Source organism: Filicampus tigris, chromosome 5 (genome assembly GCF_054856515.1).
Source record: "Filicampus tigris isolate MCC_2025a chromosome 5, RoL_Ftig_1.0, whole genome shotgun sequence".
Classification (NCBI taxonomy): Eukaryota; Metazoa; Chordata; class Actinopteri; order Syngnathiformes; family Syngnathidae; genus Filicampus; species Filicampus tigris.
Genome location: NC_141221.1, coordinates 20881812 through 20901079, shown reverse-complemented (window position 1 = coordinate 20901079; position 19268 = coordinate 20881812). Strand labels below are relative to the sequence as shown.

The 19268-nt window shown below is 41.2% G+C and overlaps 3 protein-coding genes across 5 annotated transcripts in view; all 3 read right to left on the bottom strand.

Moving 5' to 3' along the window:
• Positions 1 to 1016: 1016 nt before the first annotated feature.
• Positions 1017 to 3234, bottom strand: crybb2 (crystallin, beta B2). Its single transcript, XM_086031636.1, has 6 exons — positions 3160 to 3234; positions 2340 to 2427; positions 2061 to 2179; positions 1821 to 1953; positions 1434 to 1576; positions 1017 to 1349 (listed from the first exon to the last, which is right to left on the bottom strand). Exons 2-6 carry the CDS (start codon positions 2400 to 2402, stop codon positions 1181 to 1183), a joined length of 627 nt encoding a protein of 208 aa, XP_085887762.1. The 5' UTR covers positions 2403 to 2427; positions 3160 to 3234; the 3' UTR covers positions 1017 to 1180.
• A 1789-nt stretch (positions 3235 to 5023) lies between these two features.
• On the bottom strand, positions 5024 to 7397 carry LOC147147748 (beta-crystallin B3-like). 2 transcript variants are annotated; one of them, XM_086031819.1, is made up of 6 exons: positions 7304 to 7397; positions 6798 to 6891; positions 6558 to 6676; positions 6322 to 6454; positions 6088 to 6230; positions 5024 to 5692 (listed from the first exon to the last, which is right to left on the bottom strand). In XM_086031819.1, the coding sequence occupies exons 2-6, from the start codon at positions 6870 to 6872 to the stop codon at positions 5413 to 5415; spliced, it is 750 nt and encodes a 249-aa protein (XP_085887945.1). In that variant the 5' UTR covers positions 6873 to 6891; positions 7304 to 7397; the 3' UTR covers positions 5024 to 5412. The 2 variants fall into 2 exon arrangements, with proteins under 2 accessions (XP_085887945.1, XP_085887946.1); XM_086031820.1 differs by lacking the exon at positions 7304 to 7397 and having other exon boundaries at positions 6798 to 6901.
• A 395-nt stretch (positions 7398 to 7792) lies between these two features.
• Positions 7793 to 19268, bottom strand: part of LOC147147747 (uncharacterized) — a 33218-nt gene continuing 21742 nt past the window's right edge. For both annotated transcript variants that reach the window (XM_086030686.1, XM_086030687.1), the window contains 7 exons: positions 15589 to 15704; positions 11502 to 11649; positions 11239 to 11401; positions 9860 to 9993; positions 9622 to 9758; positions 9429 to 9510; positions 7793 to 9339 (listed from right to left, as the gene is read on the bottom strand). In XM_086030686.1, the coding sequence (XP_085886812.1) occupies positions 9435 to 9510; positions 9622 to 9758; positions 9860 to 9993; positions 11239 to 11401; positions 11502 to 11649; positions 15589 to 15704 (774 nt within the window). In that variant the 3' untranslated portion in view covers positions 7793 to 9339; positions 9429 to 9434. The remainder of the gene's footprint in view (positions 9340 to 9428; positions 9511 to 9621; positions 9759 to 9859; positions 9994 to 11238; positions 11402 to 11501; positions 11650 to 15588; positions 15705 to 19268) is intronic.

Genomic DNA, 19268 nt, shown 5'->3' with positions numbered 1-19268 from the left:
TGTCTGACATTGCTGGATGGATTATTACTCAATAATCAATGTTTCTGGGAAACGGCTGCTTGTATTTTGGCAAGTACTCTACTTGTTTTTGCAAGTGCAGGTATTGCGCCTGCGTCAAGGCACCCTCTTACCCAGGGGTCACCAACTCCGGTCCTCGTGGGCACCTGTCCTGCAGGTTTTCAATCTCTCCCTGCTGTAAGACACCTGTTAAAATGATCAGCTCATCAGCAAGCTCTTGAGAAGCCTGATAACGATCCTGATCATTTTAACAGGTGTGTTACAGCAGGGAGAGATTGAAAACCTGCAGGACAAGCGCCCTCGAGGACCGAAGTTGGTGACCCCTGTTCTAACCAATCTATGACTTCTCAGCCTTGTGTTTAATATGTATGCTCGAGTCATTATTATGCTGATTTACTCTTACATTGTTTCAAGATTCCGCCATGACCCTTCAAAGACCAACAGGTGTATGTTTCTGTTGGAACCTGCATATATGTGTAAATGTGGAGGAAACACAACGAGTTCTCAGTAAAATCTGCGGTAAAAATTGTCACATAAAAATATACCTGTTCTGTGAATGACTTGGACTCTTTGACTGTTTCAAGATTCTCCCTTGACCCATCAAAGATGAACAGGTGTGTTCATCACTAAGTTACCACTGTACTGTTCATTTCATGGTTTGTTGGTTTTCATTGACTTATGGCACAGAAGTATTTCTGTAATTACGACTTTGGAGGTTACAAACAACAATCAAGGAGAAGTCAGTTTGCGCGGTGGGTTAAGAGCATGTCATCCAGCAGGACAAGGTTACTGCCATACATACTGATTTTCATTTGGTTGTTTTATATGTATGGCACGAAAGTGTTTTTCATACAAATACCTGCGATAATTATGACACTGCCATTGTTTCGATTCATTTACACAGAAATTTGAGTTGCAGCTGTCGGCTAAAAATATTGAGATGGTGCAACACATTCTGGTCATTTTCACAGAACAGACTCACTTGACTTGGAGCAATGTAAGCAAGAAGCAATTTATTCAGTTGCTTCAAATGATTCACTTCTGCAACAGCTGAAATAAGTTGGCATATCGGTGCAGTTTGCAACTAATGAGGGAACTGGTCATTGCTGAATGGGAGTAAGCTTGCAGAGGTCAAGGTTCATACTAGGAAATACTCATGAGCTTAGTTGACAGGGTGAAAAGCACCCCTCTGATGCCACTGCATGTCTCTGATGCGCCGAACGGACTGGATCTGTGGAATCTGGGCCCCAAACTCCATGTTGTCCTTATACTCGCCCTTCTCGAACAGGTACTGGTAGCCTCTGTAGCCCGGATACTGGTAGCCCACCCAACTGACATGTCAGGAGCGCAAGAGGAATCGGATAAGGATTAGTTTGAAGCTGTAGGGGACGGCGACTAGCTCGAGCTGGACTCACGTGCCGCTCTGAACCCGAACAGAGGAGACCCTTTCCTGGTAGCCATGCGCATGAAAACTGGGGACATCATCATCGATGATCTCTATCTTCTTCCCCGCAAAGCTGGGGTTCTCATAAAGGACAATCTTGTGCTCCTGGCTGTCCTGGAGAAGAAAGCAAACTTTCTAATCAGCTACTATGATGATTCATACCGTTTGAAGCTTTTTTCCTGGAAGGACCTATTTGATGCTCTCAGAGAAAAATGCCCTAAAATAATATTCGCATAGCAAGAATACTTCATGTACAGCTGTAAAACAGAAAGATGTAAATGAAAGGAAATGTACGTTACGTTCGGGAAAAAAAAAGATTTTAAAAAATCCCTTCCGAAAAGAAAGGTTGCTTTCTCACCACTTTAATTGGTCGGAATGCAACAATGGTGTCGCTGCGCCTGCTGTTGGTCCAGGAATCCCAGCGAGGATACTCCCCCTTCTCAAACACATACTGCTCGCCCTTGCAGTCAGCCTGCTCATATCCCACCCATCTGAGAGGAGTTTAAGAGAAAGAGATACAGCGCTGTGTTCTGTGTGGAGGTGAAACCACATAATAGTCGTCTTCTCAACTTAAGTCCGTCCCTCAACCCATACTCACGGTCCACAAAGCACCAGTATGGAGCCCACTTTCTCCACGCCTGCTTCCTGGAGGTTGTTACAGGCACCAGTCAGCTCATGGCACCTTCCCTGGAAGTTTTCCTGCTCATAGATAACCAGCTGTAACAGCAAAAAGGGAGAAATGATAATGTTACATGATTCAGATGTTTTTGACAGTCAAGTGGAGAGAGAAATCCCGTATGTTTCAATAACACACGTTGACTCCAGAGGGGAACGTGAACATTCACGGTTATTATTTTTTAAGCTAAATGAACATTACCTTGAGTGCACTGGAGCCTGGCTGCTGCTGCTTGGATGCAGGGTTCTGGTGGTCTGTGGCCATAATAAATTGATAGGCAAAGATGAAACTGAAATAGAAATATACCAAATGCTACTTTTATTACTGTTCGAAAATAGGAATGCACATACAAAGCTAAAAACATATGTGAGCAGGTATTGTCAATTTCATTTTAAGATCTCAGTCAGGAGGATGCATAAAGCCATATACTGATCACATTTTGAGTTAAAGGGATTCTTTATCACTTTGGAACCCATATTTACACTTTTATAGAGCCTAGTAATTTTTCCCCCCGAAATAACTTTAATATACATACAAAAATAAACACATACAATGAAATGGTCGTCTCAGAACAAATGATTAAGGAACTGAGGAGGAACATGAATTTCATGTACACAAATGAGAATGAACACATACAAAAACAAAATAAAATGTCAAACTCTCACAAAATAAACACTATTAGATATTTCATTTATTTCTGAGCCTATGATTTCCCCCCCCCCAGAATAAAAGTCTAACATTGGACACACATTGTATTTTCATTAGCTTTCCATGACCCACCAATCAAGACTGATATAAAGCATCCGAATAAACTACACATTCAGAAGATAAGCACGAAAGCGTAATTTTGGACATGGAAAGAGCTACTTCCTACAGTCGTGGTCCGCTTTCTTATCTCAGCATCACAAAAACAATACCATGTAAAATGTATGTGTCAAAACAAAAGAAGAGCAATGAGCCTACGATGAAACCATCACGCAAAAGGGTATAAAAATACAAAATAACAGAGATGAAGTCTTACCAGTGCCAGTCTGTGCCAGTGTGGTTGTGATGGCGCGCTGCGCTCAATATATACACGAAACGCAGGGGTGGAAACTCTGCCAACATTACCCACCGCGACCATGCCAGCCCGCAGAGAGGCCTGCCATAGGCCAGGCAGACTGAGTTGAGGGGTCACTGCGTAGATCCCCCCCCCCCGCCACGCTGGGGTGTCACACCCCCACAAAGTAATTTCATTAGTTGTCAGTTTTATCCGGCCAGTCATTGTTCAATATCCCCATGATTCAGCACAAACAGTGCCAAAAGGTCCCCACCCGCAATGAGAGAGAGAGAGAGAGGAGAGAGAGAGGGAGCATTCCTGTGATGGGGCTTGTGGAAGATGTTTCATGGAGAGTTATTTTTCATAACTATAAAGGCAGCATCATAAGTCAAGTAAATCTTCACGCAAATTTGGGGTTGCAAGGTTAGCAGCAAAATGGCTAACTGAAGTTAAACAATTGCGTCTAATATGTGATGTTATAGAAGTACGGTACCCTTTTATAATACAGTACATTGCCTCGTATGTTTGTGTATTTAGCCTCGAAATAACAATGAGATGTATTTTCTTAATTATATATTTTACAACTTGATTTAAATCTATATCAAACTATTGTTTACATTGTTATAGATCATGTATCGTGCAGCAAATAAAATCTTTTGTGGGGCTCAAATGTCAGATCATGACTTTGTGCCATTTTAGATTCTTTCTGTCAACTGGTACCATGTGTCTCAGTCATACAGTTAAAAACAAAGTTACTTTGGCTAACTTGAAGACTGAACATATAATTAGAGATAAACCTTACACCCAGAATATTGTAGCGAGGCATTTAACTAACAACTTCTAAGAGGAGCCACAGTATATGCTGTGGGTTTTTTTTTGTAGTTTGGACACATTTCATGTCGTTTGTGGGGCCTCTTATTTTATAGTACATGCATACATGTGATGTGTGTATGCATGTACTTACGCATGCAAACTGAGGTTTCTTCTTAATTTGAGGGCCGACAATGGTTTGGTAGAAATGAAACATTATTTTGATTAAATAAGTGGGAAGACTCGTGATTAATAAATATTTACTGGTGGCAAAGTTTCACCATTATTGCAGATTAGAAGTCATATTTTGTATTAGACTTTTGCAATAATTCTTCCCTGTTAATATAAAGATGACTTTGTTGTACAGTGGGGACATTGTTCAGGTTAACCCCCTGCATGTGTTCATTTAATGTTATGAAGACGTGTGTTTGCATTCTGAAGATGTTGCATTCTGTCATTTGTGTGTTGGTTGTTTCTTCTAATTTTATGGAAAGGTTGTAGCAGTTGAGGTCATAAGCTATTAGGACGCTTATATACAGCGTATATATTCCTTTCTTGGATGTTATAATTGGCAGTATGATGAATATCATGGATGCAAGGTTACCATAATCCCATGAAGATTTCCACCGTGGTCTGGCCTAATATTTTATTCATTTCATTTACAGTTAAGAAATACATCTCAATTTAGGCTCAGGGTGATGTGCTTTTCCTTGTGATACAACTTCTAGATGTTTTGTCCTTTGAGTCATGGCTGGTGTTTGCAGTACAGCAGAGTAGTGGTGGTTAAGATTACTTTGATAGCCACTCGTGTAATGAAGACGCAGCACTGCAGAGGGGAGCATTGCAGGGCACACTTGGAGCTGTAGTCACGTGAATGTCAAGATTACATTATCAAATGTTTTGAGTTGGCATGTGGGCTGCTTGTGGCTGAGTCACATTTTGAAATTGGAGTTTTGAATATTGGCTTCCAAGAGGTAATCACAATGCTGTTAATGAAGTGAGTGATCAATCAGACAATGAGGACTACAGAGGGGAATGCGGTGCACTGTGTTTTAATAGCAAGCTTACATACAATTTGATATTGTTTCCATTCTGTCGCTAATCACACATTAACAGAACACATTGTGGCCTCTTTATTCTATATGAAAAAGGGGGGGACTGGAATAGTTTCATATACATTAAGATGTTTCACTTCTAGTTATTTTTCTACAATGTTTACATGTCACCTACTCTTTGGCTGATTACAAGAGCATTATTAACAACCACCAATTCCAAGTCAAATCACTTTTATTGGCCACGGAAACATATATGGCGCTCCTCTGTGGAGACAAGCAGCATTTGTCAAGGTTAGTGAAGGCAGAGACCGGGCACTGTGTGGAGCTTGGGAGAGGCAGTGGGAGGTGAAGAGGCAGGTTAGGATCCCGCTCAGCTGGCCCCACCTTTGGTAGAAGGGACAGGTGGTGCCGGAGCAGGATCTGGGTCCGGAGCGGGAGCCGGAGCGGGAGCCGGAGCCGGAGCCGGAGCGGGAGCAGGAGCCGGAGCCGGAGCAGAGAAGCAGCCCCTCTTGTGCCACTGCATGTCCCGCACACGTCGGACAGACTGGATCTGGGGCATAGGGGCCTCCCAGTCGTTCCAGTGCTTGAATTCCCCCAGTTCAAAGATATACTGGCGTCCCCTGTAGCCTGGATACATGTAGCCCACCCATCTGGAGAAGTGGAACACACACACAGAATATGACGTGCAAAATTACCGTCAGACTATCAAGAGAATCTGAAGCAGGGGGCGGAGCCATGGGTGGGCCTGGGTGTGCACAGGCCCACCCAGTGAGATTCATGGAAAAAAAATCAAATAAAATATATATATATATTGAATTTGTGTTTTGTTGTTGAATATTAAGAATGGCTAAATGTGGGTTGTCTAAGGAAGATCTGAACTTCAATTATTTGTTTGTCATTTTACTTGAATATATGATACGTCGGGACAGCAGGATTGTGCTCAGCGAGAGAAATATTCAGGCCCTCCCTGATTTTTCCAGGCCCACCCATTAGCCACGTTCTGGCTCCGCCCCTGATCTGAAGTGAGAGACAGTAGAGCTCTTACGTTCCATTGAGAGCTTTGACACTCGCCACGCGATCCTGAAAACCGTGGCCCCATAAACTGGGGACGTCATCGTCAATAATCTCCATCTTTCTGCCGGTAAATCCGGGGTTCTCAAACAAGTGTATCTTGTGGTCAGCACTATCCTGAAGATGGACGGCAGACACACAATGTTGACATAGAAAATGCGATAACCGCTCAAGACTCACTTAGCAATGTATTGCGACATATACCCACCACTTTGAGTGGTCTTAGAGACAAGAGAGAGTAGCTGTTCTGACTGTTGGTCCACGTGTCCCAGCGAGGATACTGGCCTTTCTCCAGAATAAACTGCTCCCCTGTGAAGCCGTGCCGATCGTATCCCACCCATCTGAGGGAGGAAAAAGGAGAACAAAAACGGTGATTAAATGGACATTTCATAATGTGTATTCAGTGTACGAATTGTGTGAATTGAAGCATCTGTGATTACTTACGGCCCGGATTCAACTATCACTGAGCCAACCTTCTGGAGGCCTTTCTCGAGTACATCTTTACACTCCGCTGAGAACTCAGCCTTGCTTCCCTGGAAGTTCTCAAATTCAAACAGCACCACCTGGGCCATGTGGAAAAGGGTGCTTTGAGTGCGAGTTAAACTGTTTGATAGAGGGGGCGTCATTGGCATGTGCATAAATCAAAGCCGGCCTGCTGCCTAGGCTTGCTGGTCCAATCAGTACCTTGTATGTGGCTCCAGAACCACCCTGGCTCTTCCCTGCAGCCAGCTGCTCTGGGGCACTCTGCTGTTCTGACATTCTTCCAATTGCTCTTCCGCTTTTTAGTTAACACACACACACACACACATACAGAGAAATCCCATTGGCCATGATGTGTATGTTGGTAAAAAGGAGCATACAGAATGACATTCTATTGGCATAGTCACAATTCAAAAATGACTTTCAGGTGTGTACGAGTTGTGTTTTTTAAAAAAAAATGTGATACAATACAGAAGTAATGGATCATGCCTGATATAATGTAGTTGGCCAGAGGTTAAAATGTGAATGTTTATCTGATCAGTTTGAATGATACCAAGTACATTTGACTCAATCAATTCAACTAAATTACATGACATACGAATTCTCCATTAATGTTCACTGATGCAGCATCCAAGTCCATTTTTTTTTTTTTTTTTTTTTAGAATTACTACCAATTACTATTGATCACTGCATTTGAATGGAGACTTTACCTGGGTATGCCTGCAAGAAGTGGCGCTGTCCCTCTTTTCAAAGCCACTTGGTGTTTGGTGCGGTTGGGCCATTAGAAAGCAGGGCCAGGGGGGGTATTTATGGTTTATTTCTGGCCACAGCAGCAGAAAAGGGGGAGCTGTTGATACAGCAAGTCTGTCGCTCACATTGTGTCCATCACGCTGCCTCTCAATAGGCAGCTGTGTTGGCACAGGCTGCGTTGCCTGTCCGCCTGCCTGCCAAGCAACGCTGCGCATCGGCACGAGGAGAGAGAGCCAAGAGGATTGCACAATCAGCCTCACTCAGCACAAACATACAAGGAGGCAAGCAGGTTCGGCTTGGCTGTGCCATAGCTCCTCATAAAATCCAAAACGGTGTTATCAAGACCAAATTGGAGAGACAAAGACTTGGACAATTTGTACCTACTAACCCTTTTTTCTTTTTTTAAGACATGGGGATTGGGGGTAAAATTATAAGAGATGAGACAGTAGTGCAAGTCAAATAGATTTTTTTATTTTTTTTTATTATTATTAAGAATTGATTCACTTGAGGACACTGGCCAGACAACACAGTGCATTATACAGCTGTACTTTCAAATAAAAAATATAAACAAATGACATTTAAAAGAAATCCCAAACATCATGTACATACAAAAAAAAAAAAAAAAAGAAAAGAAAACAGGTACAATCACTCAAAAGACTTGATCCACACATTCTTACTTTGCACGGACATTCTAATGTGTTCACCTGCATGCATGAGACAAAACACGACCAGCGAGGTCGGTGCTGCCATGCGTCAAGTGACAAAGTGCTTTCGAGATGTGAACGGGTCGATGGCAACATTACGTAGCGATTACGGCTAACTTGGAGAGCAGGTGTGCACACAGTCACATGCATGGAGCCCGACGTATGTTGTGTCCAGTAACAATGGAGCACACAACGCCTAATTTGTGCGACCAAACTTCCTGTGGCTCTTGTGGCCGGTCACTTGAAGCAAAGCCTGACGCCAAAGATTGTGCATACACAGGATTGAAGGAACACACATTGTCAGAGCATCATTGAGGAGTGTGTGACAACAGTCAGGCGCTCGATGGCTTTTTATGGATGCTTTCGATCCAACAAGAGGGAGTGAACATGATTAGTGTTTGCATATAAAACTGAACAAAGTTTTTGTGCTGTTAGTGTGTTCACGATGCCGTGTCACTCGCCCCAAAAGCCCCCCTAACCCACCATGGCCCCCGCCCGTCCCTCTCCCACAAAGAAAAAAAATATATAGATTCAAGCAAAAACGTGAGGCTAACATTGAGGAGTGTATCAAAGCAAGGCAGTGGAGCCTCTATCGTAATGAAACAGCATCTTTTCTCCCAAAAACTAGCTCTCTGTCATAGCAAAACATACAAATATAACATCTCATGGTTACTTACATGATATACATTCCATCTAATAATGTGGTAAGCAGCTTTTAAAGTTCAACAAGGAACCATTAGTATCTAAAATATTGTCCTATGGCAATGCTTGTATGACTTCCATCAATGATTGGTGACGGACAAAAGAGGACATACACACACACACAACCAATGACTTGTACATAGTAGGGGAACCAAATAGAAACATCTTATACTGGCTGGCTGGCTCTCCAGCATGCGGAGAATTGTGCAGTGGTCCCTCAAGTTAACCATTTGCTGACATGCAGCCTGACAGGAAATGAATGATTAAAATAACTCCCGCTCCCAAACGACTTCTGGTCCCTAATGAAGTGTTCACCAAGCGTCAATCTCTCAGCGGAGATCACGCGTGTACGAAAGGGATCGATAGGCCGAGCAGATGGGTGCGTTTTTTTTCTTTTCTTTCCATGTGCCCCCTTTTTTGTTTATATTCTTGCAGACATTCTCTATAAAAGGCACCATGCAGGATGATCAAAGCCAGATAGAGAGAACCAAAAGAAGAAAAAAAACTCCTCAGCAGCAAATTTCCCCCTCCAACTGTCTGAGTTGAAGGTTAAGGCCTCTGTTTCTTGTGGATGTGTTTCAGAAAGCAACCTAAGGGAGAGAGGCATGTGTTAAAAACGAATACTATGCTAAACTGCGTTGTTAAATGATTAAAAGAGACAAAGAACACATTCTCTCACCTCTTCCTAGCTCTCATTCTCATATTGACTCAAGCGCTTCTTCGACTTGAGCTCTTTCAACCACTGGGGCGACTCTTCCTCACTGACAAAAAAGGAAAACACGGTCAGAGGTGGAGAACTATTGCAGTGAATCCCACAGGTGAAAAAGACAGCGTACAATAAAAACAGGTTTCTCAAAGCTGGCATCGCTTACCCGTTTTCTTTCCCACCAGCTGGGGGAAGTACACGAGCAGCCCGAGGCAGGAAGGGCGATTTGGGGGAGCGAGAAAGAAGGGAAGGAGAGGGTGCATCAGTTTGATTGTCAGAGTCGCTCCTCTTCTTCAATTGAACCTAGCAGCACAAATTGAACATATTTAGGCGGAACAAAGGTGAATCACAAGGCTGACCGCGAATCCTTTTAGTGGATTTACCCCACCGAGTCCAATATTCACCTTTAAAGCTTGAGAGTCCACCCCAGGGAACAACGCAATCCTTTGTGGCTGAGAGGCAAAAGTAGCAGCGGCGTCTGCTCCTCTGGCTTGCTCCTCAGAATCTACTTCATCCATCTTACGCTCAACCTTCTCCTCTGTCAGGGAAAAACAACATAAGCCGATTTGTGGGCAGAATGCTATTAAAAGGGGCCCTTCCACCATAATCCAAATGTTCCACTGTTTTATGCATAACATATGTCAAAATGAGTCTGTGAAATGGTTTAAGGTTGACTTCTGTACGATTTGTAGTTTGTATGCATTATCTAGTTGTACAATATTCTTATGCTGCATCTTTCACTACACAATAGGACATACACGCGCACGCCCACACACACTAGCTAAATAATGCAATCACAGAGAAACACATAGTAGGGCTGAGCAATTAATCAAAATTCAATTACAATTACGATTATTACCCTCCACAATTACAAATTGGCCTAATCGTAAAAAACGATTATTAATATGCATTTATATCCAAAGCATTATGTTTGTTTACACACAAGGAAATCATACTTGAATGTATACATTTGCACCTTTTTAAAAATTTATAATAACTAATTCTATACATTTTGTTTGGAACTTACATAATTATAGTGTTTCAGAGAATTTCATTTGTCTTTATATTCCATCCATCCATCCATTATCGATACCGCTTATCCTCACAAGGGTCGCGGTTGCGTGCTGGAGCCTATCCCAGCTGTCTTCGGGCAGTAGGCGGGGGACACCCTGAATTGGTTGCCAGCCAATCGCAGGGCACACAGAGACAAACATCCGCGCTCACAATCACACCTAGGGCCAATTTAGAGAGTCCAATCAACTTACCATGCATGTTTTTGGAAAAACCCATGCAGGCACGGAGAGAACATGCAAACTCCACACAGGGAGGCTGGAACAATTAAATATTTTCTTGTTTTGTACAAATAAAGAAATAATCATTTGAGTAATCGTGATTTATTACCAAAATAATCGTGATCAATATTTTTTTCATTATTGAGCAGCGCTAACACATAGGTTTTAGACTAGACAGCTACTCCTGGGAAGGAGGGGCTGGCACTGATTTATAACCCATTATCTCACGAGGTGGCCTGGTCGCCTGACTTCCCGTTTTTTTCCGCCACACCATAAAGCTAAATTTCTCTGAAACATTTCATCCGATTTTCAAAATGCTTGCTGTGTTGCACTCAGGTGGAATTGACCTTTCCAAGCAGACTTTGGATTTTCATTTTTGAGAAATTCTGTCACATAATACTTAAAATGTTCAAGCGCAAATGTTACGCTGTAGTTTGCTTTTAGTGACTAGCAATTCAATATATGGATCCAGTTCTTTAGCAAAGACAAACCTGTGGAATCTCTGTAGAGCCAGTCCTCAGAGGTGACCCCCTGTTCCCCATCTTGAGTAGTCTTTTGACGGGCAGCTCTGGATTGCCGTGTCCTGGGAGCACGCTTTTTTCCTAGTTGGACTCTGGACCGGAGGACACCACTGTCTAACAGAGTGGTGGGGGCCTTGGATGCCGACACACAAAGAAAATATATTTGCATATGCATTAATACAGCCCCTAGTTCCATTTTGGAGACCTTGGTACATTTACACGATGACGCTTACATCAGGGAACAAGAGCGGCTGGTTCTCAGATTTAGACGGTGGATGCGGGCCATCAAAGCTGTCGTGTTGGCCTTGTGGGTGTGAAGGAGTTGTGTTCCTTGGTGAAGGGCTGAGGTTGCCTTCTGAGCTGGGAGTGGCAGGAGTTAAACTAGAAAAGGAGAGAAAAAACAAACATGAGCCCGTTGCGAGCCGTTGGCCATCTATCTCCACATTGGATGGATATTGATAATGAAAGAATAATTTCACCATGCACATCAGAAGAGGCTCTATTTTCAACCAAACCATAGTGAATTCCGCGCACACGCGATATTCTTTTTACGGCCACAGGAGGTCAGTAAAGGTCACTATTTGAAAGAAAACTGGTAGCGAGCATTACTGTTTTGACTGTGGATTCCCTCTCAGTGATCAAAAGACGGGTATGGACAGAAATCCTCAAGTTTGCAATGTTTTAATACCTTTTTAATACCTTCACTAATTCTCATAACCGATTTGACATTGAGTTGCAACTGTTTTAATCAGTAACCTTTGTTTCAGTTTTTGAGATTTATGAAACATGGTCATGGCCAATACAATCAAATTTAAAGAGATGTCCTCAAACGTCAAATCAAAATAAGGACGTTTTTAAGGGAGTGAAATGGGGGCCAGGGATGCCACCACTCTTCTGCAATCCCTTCTAACCGCCTCTCTAAAATACATCCTAACTGTTCTGAATAATGTTCAATTACATACATGTATCTGTGAGTAAACCCATTTTTTAAAGTAGACATCTCACACAGTTGGTCTTTTCATACTTTTAATTTGATTTCTACATCGCTATCCAAGTAAAAGTTTTGTCCTGGATCATCTGTTGATGAAAGCAACAACACCTCCTACATTCATACATCAGTTGCTTGCTGAAACGGTGCCAATTTGACATTAAGGACATTTAGAGCTGGGCGATATGAAAATATATATTGTGAAAGCGATAGGAAGAAAGTGGCCCGATTAAAAACTTTTCTAATGTGTCTAACGTCATTTGTCACTTACAGCTAACAGGGAATATGTTTTATGGTCAGAAGCTTTCACTTCGTACCTTGCTTGTTTCACACAGCTGCCACTAGATGGCAGACTAAACAACAACTCATGGAAGTGAATCATGATGCATAGTCATCATACATTATAATCAATACACAGTAGTGAGACTCAATAGTATAATAGTCAATCAAAATTAATTAACGAGGTGGGTGAATACAAATAATGAATACTACTACTTTGGGAAAGAATTAAATAACAACAACAAACACCTAGTTATTGATAACCATTTACAGAGCTGGGCATTTGACAAAAACTGAGGGTTCTTCAATCGCCATCCGTCAGCAGCATGGGGTACTCTTCCATCATCCCGTCTATAGGCTGGTCACCTGTCATTTTAAACGGGCTTCCGCCATCGCTTCCGCCAATGAGCGTCTCGGTTAAATTTTGATCCCCCCGAACACACATTCGGTCGGAAGTAGTGTCTTGGCGGATTACAGACGCAAGAGAGGCTGGGCGTTTCTGTCAGTTGTCAATGAAATGGGCGTCGGTACTTGACCTGATAAGGGACAATTACAGGGACGGACGAAAACCCACTTCCATCCTTGCTTAGTCCATCCTTTAAATTTTTTTTTTTTAATTCTCATCCTCCGTCCCCAAAACGGGCATCCGTCCGTGTCGGACTGTTCCGTCCTTGGGACGGAATGCCCATCTCTGCTAATTTTATACAGCAGCACTGGAGATATTTCTCATTTGATACAGGTCAGTTTAGTCTGTTTAATGTCACTTCAAAATAAAGTAAGAAAAGGTAAGCAGTCATAGTGTGTTGTATCATGTTTTTAAAGCGGAAGTCAATGCAAACATATTTTTTTCAAGACTATGTTCTATGTAAGCCCACTAGTTGAAACAAGGCATTCTGATAAATATTGCGTTTGTGGAATAAGTGTTAATCCAATCGTTTTTAGCCATCTTTGGGGGCGGCCATTTTGCCTTCTGTCGACTGAAAATGACATCACAACTGCTCACAACGACCAATCACGGCTCAAATTCAGAAAACAGGTCAGCCGTGATTGGTCGTTGTGAGCAGTTGTGATGTCATTTTCAATCGACAGAAGACAAAATGACCGCCCCCAGAGATGGCTAAAAACGAGTGCATTTTGCTGCTTAATTTGTGTCCCACAAACGCAAAATTGTGGGCTTGTTGGGAAAATACTCTTGAAAAAAATATGTTTGTTTTGACTTCCGCTTTAAGAATAACTGAAAATATATTGTGGTACATCGTTATCATGACATAAAATATCATGATAGATTTCATTTCCATATTGCCCAGCTGTAAGGACAGTGTTTGGTTTGACAATTCAACTCAAATTGCTGTTGTTTTGATTCTAGCACAGTCATATTTCATTGTGAGTTCCAAGGGCATTTTAAAATATTTTGGAATGGTCAGTCAGAGAAGTATCTCCCTAATGATCTTAACTCTAAACACAAGCCTTTCCAATTTCAATCACTAGTTTGAGTTATTTACGAAACGGTCACGAGTGACTAATTCACGCATTTGCACGTAGGTCCTTTTTGACATGCTTGGGCTTGCACACTTTTCATCTACACATATTCTATCGCCAAGAATTCTGACACATTCACCGCGCCCAAGCAGGGAATTAAGGCGGAAACACCAAAGAGGCGCAATTCACTGAGCTTCCTTGGAAATCCTGGGACATATACTTCTCCGGAGACTTTGAATGTCACTTAAATCTGTGAAAAAGATCAAAAATACCTTACACTCGTGGACGCGGAGTTCAGTTAGTTGGGACGTGCGGACCGCTTCGGCTGGCGGCTACACTTACATTTTAAAGAAGAGCGTGTGTTTTTTACTCTGTATGAAAAGTCATCCAAAAGTTGTGCTTATGACTCAATTATGGTTTAAGGGCCATCAATAAAAAAGGATGTGTCGAGTACCACGCTGTAGCTAGATCAGCAGCCCATAACCTTTTTTTGCGCCGCAAGCAGAATCATTTCTTGTAGTAGCAGCATCGTAAAAAAAAAAAAAAAAAAAAAGTCAGATCGCACTGTTCTCCACCAAAAATATCACAACTAAAATGCTGTAATTGTTGATTCACAGTGCCTCTTTGATCAACTTATGAAATACTTTTTGTTCAGTTGCTCTGTGTGGTCACGCATAGTGGTTGGAGATGCTGCTTTACAGTAGTTTATTAAAATAATAAGCATCGGTCAGGCATGTGAGTGGCCTGGCCAGAGAGCTGAGACTTCATGTAAATATAGGTCTATGCCTACATTGGCATACTGCATAAGACTATGGTTTGAAAAAAATAAAATAAAAATAACATTTAGAAAAAAAAAGGAAGAAAGAAAACGAAAAGAAAGACTGACGTGGCAGTATAAATCTGTTTGATAGCTTTCTGGACGTCTCTTCTACAATATTTTTAGTAGATGGGGTAGTGTTGCCACAATAACAAAATTCTGAATTCGATACAATGCTTGCATTTATGTACCCTGATACCGGTCCTGAAATCATACAGCAGAAAAAAACTTATAGTTTCTTGACATGCATTACTGATCCAAGACAAGTATCCTACAATAAAAAAAAAAAAATCTCACAGAACACCACCAAACAAATAGTTCATAAAAAGTATGAATACTGAAAAATTTTTGATATTGTCTCAATCCATGGTGTGAAAGCTCGGCCTGTTTCATTAAAAGATGATGAAATTCTGTTGTATAAAGGGATACACAAGTTAATTCTACTTTCTGCCATTTAGTGGGCGTGTATTTATTTTCTTCTGTCACTCTACATCTCTAACATCAATACAGTATATGATTATGTACAATATATAAGCGGTCATATTGTTGTAATTAGTTTGTTCCGTGTTATCTTAATTGTACCTCACAATGTAATTGAATATCATTACATTACATATTTAATTTTTGCCTCATATACTCTCATTGTCAGTGATGACGCATCATAAGTTGTGTGTATTGCACACATGTTGACAATAAATATGATGTGAATGACTTAATAAATATTTGTTCCATGTAAGATGCGGTCGTGTGTGTTTACCTATCATCGGTGCGTAGTCCTGTCTCCCAAGTCCCATACTGACTATCCGTCTCACCCACTGGAGTGTCAGAGTCCTTTCTGTCATCCTCATCACTGACAGCTTGCTTCTGTTGCTCCTGGGGGCGAGAGACAGAGAGAATCTGAATAGCGAGAAAGAAAACCTCTCCATGTTTAAAACTAGTTGATGTTAAGTTACAACAGAAAAATGCAATTTAGCCTTAAAGCGGAAGTCAACACCATTTTTTTTTTTCAAGAATATGTTCTATGCAAGACCACTAGTTGAAACAGGGCATTCTGATAAATATTGCGTTTGTGGAATAAGTGTTAATCCACTCGTTTTAAACCATCTCTGGGGGCGGCCATTTTGTCTTCTGTCGACTGAAAATGACATCACAACTGCTCACAAAGACCAATCACGGCTCAGATTCAGTAAACAGGTCAGCCGTGATTGGTCGTTGTGAGCAGTTGTGATATCATTTTCAGTTGACAAAAGACAAAATATTTTCAACTAGTGTTTCAACTAGTGGGCCTGCTGGGAACATATTCTTGAAAAAAAAATTTGGGGGTTGACTTCCATTTTGATGACATGACACAAGATCAATCTGGGCACACATTCTTGCAGCGTCCAGCTCTAATAAAATACAGTATGAACTATAGTGCGTTAAGTACGGCAAACGTACATCATAATTCCATAACCGCTAAAGAGCTCACAATGTAAAATGAAAAAAACCTGCATCGGAAAGACAATGAAAGGCAAAGCGTCTGGTTTATGGAGGCGCAACCAGACCAGGGACAAAGATAAAGATGGGTGGCTGACTGAGTGTGTGTTTGCCGTCTAGTGAAGCATGGTTCTTTTAATGAGGCTGGTACAGAGGACATACTGTCTCAAAAAGCACACAGAGCCAACAGAGGCGAGTCTGCACATGAACTGATAAACCTGCCCTATATAGGAAAGCACAATAGGAAATCCTTCTGTCCTCATATGTTGCCTGAGGCTTGGATAGGGAAACATGATACACCTGCCTCTGTAATTACCACCATGTACTCCCAGTACTTATGCGAGCAGAGCAGTACTACTGAGCACAGCAGGGACTGTAGAGAACTTTTAAAACGCAAAAGGGCACAACTGAGACATGGAGAAGGAAGTGTGGAAGAAAAGTACAAAGTAAGTGATTGGCAGGGAAAAAGAGTAATATTGACAAAAAGTCAGCATTTCTCTCTTTATGTTGTGGCCACAACATTTTCTCTTACTACGATTTCATATCAAAGTAGCTTAAAAGAAATACTATTTTACCACAAGGCATTGAAAAAAAAAACACTATGGGTGAAAAATCAGGCACAGAACAATAGCAATGAACATTTACATGAAATTGGTATAGTGATAACTTCTTACTTAATTCACCCTGGTGTAGTCTTCACTGTAAAATGTATTTTGACCAACTTTCAAGGGCAGAAACATGTTTACACTCAGACATGGTTGTACAACACACTTGACGTGACGTGAGTCAAGAGGCCCAGTATAGAACATCATTGCAAGCGTACCATGTAATTGCTATCCTCAGTTCCAGATGGAGACTTCGGAATTATGTCATCACCCTCTTGCCTTTCTTACACTGCTATCATCGTTGTCAAAATGCCAAAGAAAACCTTAACTCCAGGCCTTGTTGATTATAAAAATTCCTGTCCTATACGTATAGTATGTCTGAGTCACTGTATAAAAACACAGAAAACCGTATGCAAGAGGCTCATTGCTTTTACTGAAAATGTTTCTGCACCATTTTACTGCATCGGCCCACATCTGGAGGAAAAAAAAAGTGAATCCCCAAACCAAATTCAAAATACTTTTGCAATACCTCACTAGCTTATTATTCCACAAAAAAGGGAGTAGTTTAAGGCTGCATTAAGCTTGCTGGGTATTGGGGGGGGGGGTGCACTTAATGTATTTTAAAATGAGAATAGAATACAAAAAATATACAACATTTAGTTGTACAGTATTTGGAACTATCATTTCTAATAAAGGTTTAATCTATTCTACTCTACATATTTAGAGCGCAAAGATTGCAAATGTTTGTGAGAAACCCAACATCTCTTTTTTCTGATGGACATCCATCATGTCTACTATCACACTGAAAGCACATGATGCAGAACAAGTATGGAAATGTGCTTACTAAATAAAGCAGGCTCACAGGTCTGCTTGTAATGATTCATAGCTGTCAGAAGGCGGGCTTTTTCTTAATAACATTAGCCATCGCAAGCGCTGCCCTTGAGGATAAGAAGGGTGTGCCGGGGAAACAACACAAAGAGCGGATGAATGGAGGGATGAAGGCGAGAGAGCTGATCATTGAACAGGCTTAACTGACAGTTTACAGGGGAAGCGGTTAGAATAAAACCTTGGAGACTTGAACTTGATAATGCACTGATTAATGAGTGCTACACATGTCCCATTACACAAGGCAATGGTGTGCGAGTATAATGGTAAACTAGTCTGCACTTTAGTAACAAACGCACGGTATATAATACTGTCAACAACAAAATAATGAAAAAAAAAAAAAAGTCCTCAACTCTGAAGACTTGTGATATGAATGTGTGCCAGATCTAGTTGTTAGAATACTCTGCTTGCAATCATAGAATCTGAAGTCATCATCCCAGAGAAACAACCCAACACTTGCTACATGTCAGAGGCATTTCATTATACAAATGTGCTGTATACTTCAACACGCAAACACAAAAGAGAAAAAAGGTGACCAAAACAACTAAAAACAGACTTGAACCTAGCCTAAAAGAATGCAAAAAATCTGACTCGGATCTGACATCGTCTTAATTCTAATGTGGCTCGATAAGAAAAGAGACTTAAAGGATTATTCACATTCACATACTTGCCGTCTGGAGTTTAGTTTTCTGTTTTTCCACATATAACTTGGTATATCACTTTTAGTGGTAACGGTACACCGTAACCATCACGCATTTAAAATGTTTTTGCAATACATATTTGCAATCTGGCCTTTGTGCTCAGCAAAGCAACCTACTCTGACAACTCAGGAAACGTGCCTGCCCTGCCCTCCTATACTGAAAGTGTAGGAATAATACCATCAGAACAACAAAATGATAGAACAGAATAATAATAATAATAATAATAATAATAATAAGATAACTGACCCAACCCTAAACCTGATCAAAATGTCCAATTTCTAAACACAAGTGTATCAAAAGGAAAGAAAACTAGAACGGCACTCACTACTGTAGAATGCAGACCTCTGCCTCCTCTATGTGTTGGTGGTTAAATTAAAAAAATCATAATGAGACCGGCGATACTGCTGGTCCAGTCCTGCAGGTGGCAATAATGCACATTTCAATTGCCACACATAGGAAGCAACTTTTAGTGCTGTTGGATATGATGAGTCACTGGCTCAGTTTGCACCAATACAATTTAGACAGTAAGAAGAAAAAGTGAAACATAATCCTCAATGCAAACCTGTAGCTAGATCAGCAGCCAAACTAATAGGTTCTTCCACAAAGTACTAAGGAAATTGTTATGTATTTTTTGTGTCACCAACAAAATAATAACGAACCGACCAACCAACAAAACAAAACCCAATAAAACCTGATCTGTCATCTTGCTTAGTCTATGTTTGGTGGAGGTAACAAGCATTTCTAAATACAAGCAGGAGGACTGTTGTGAT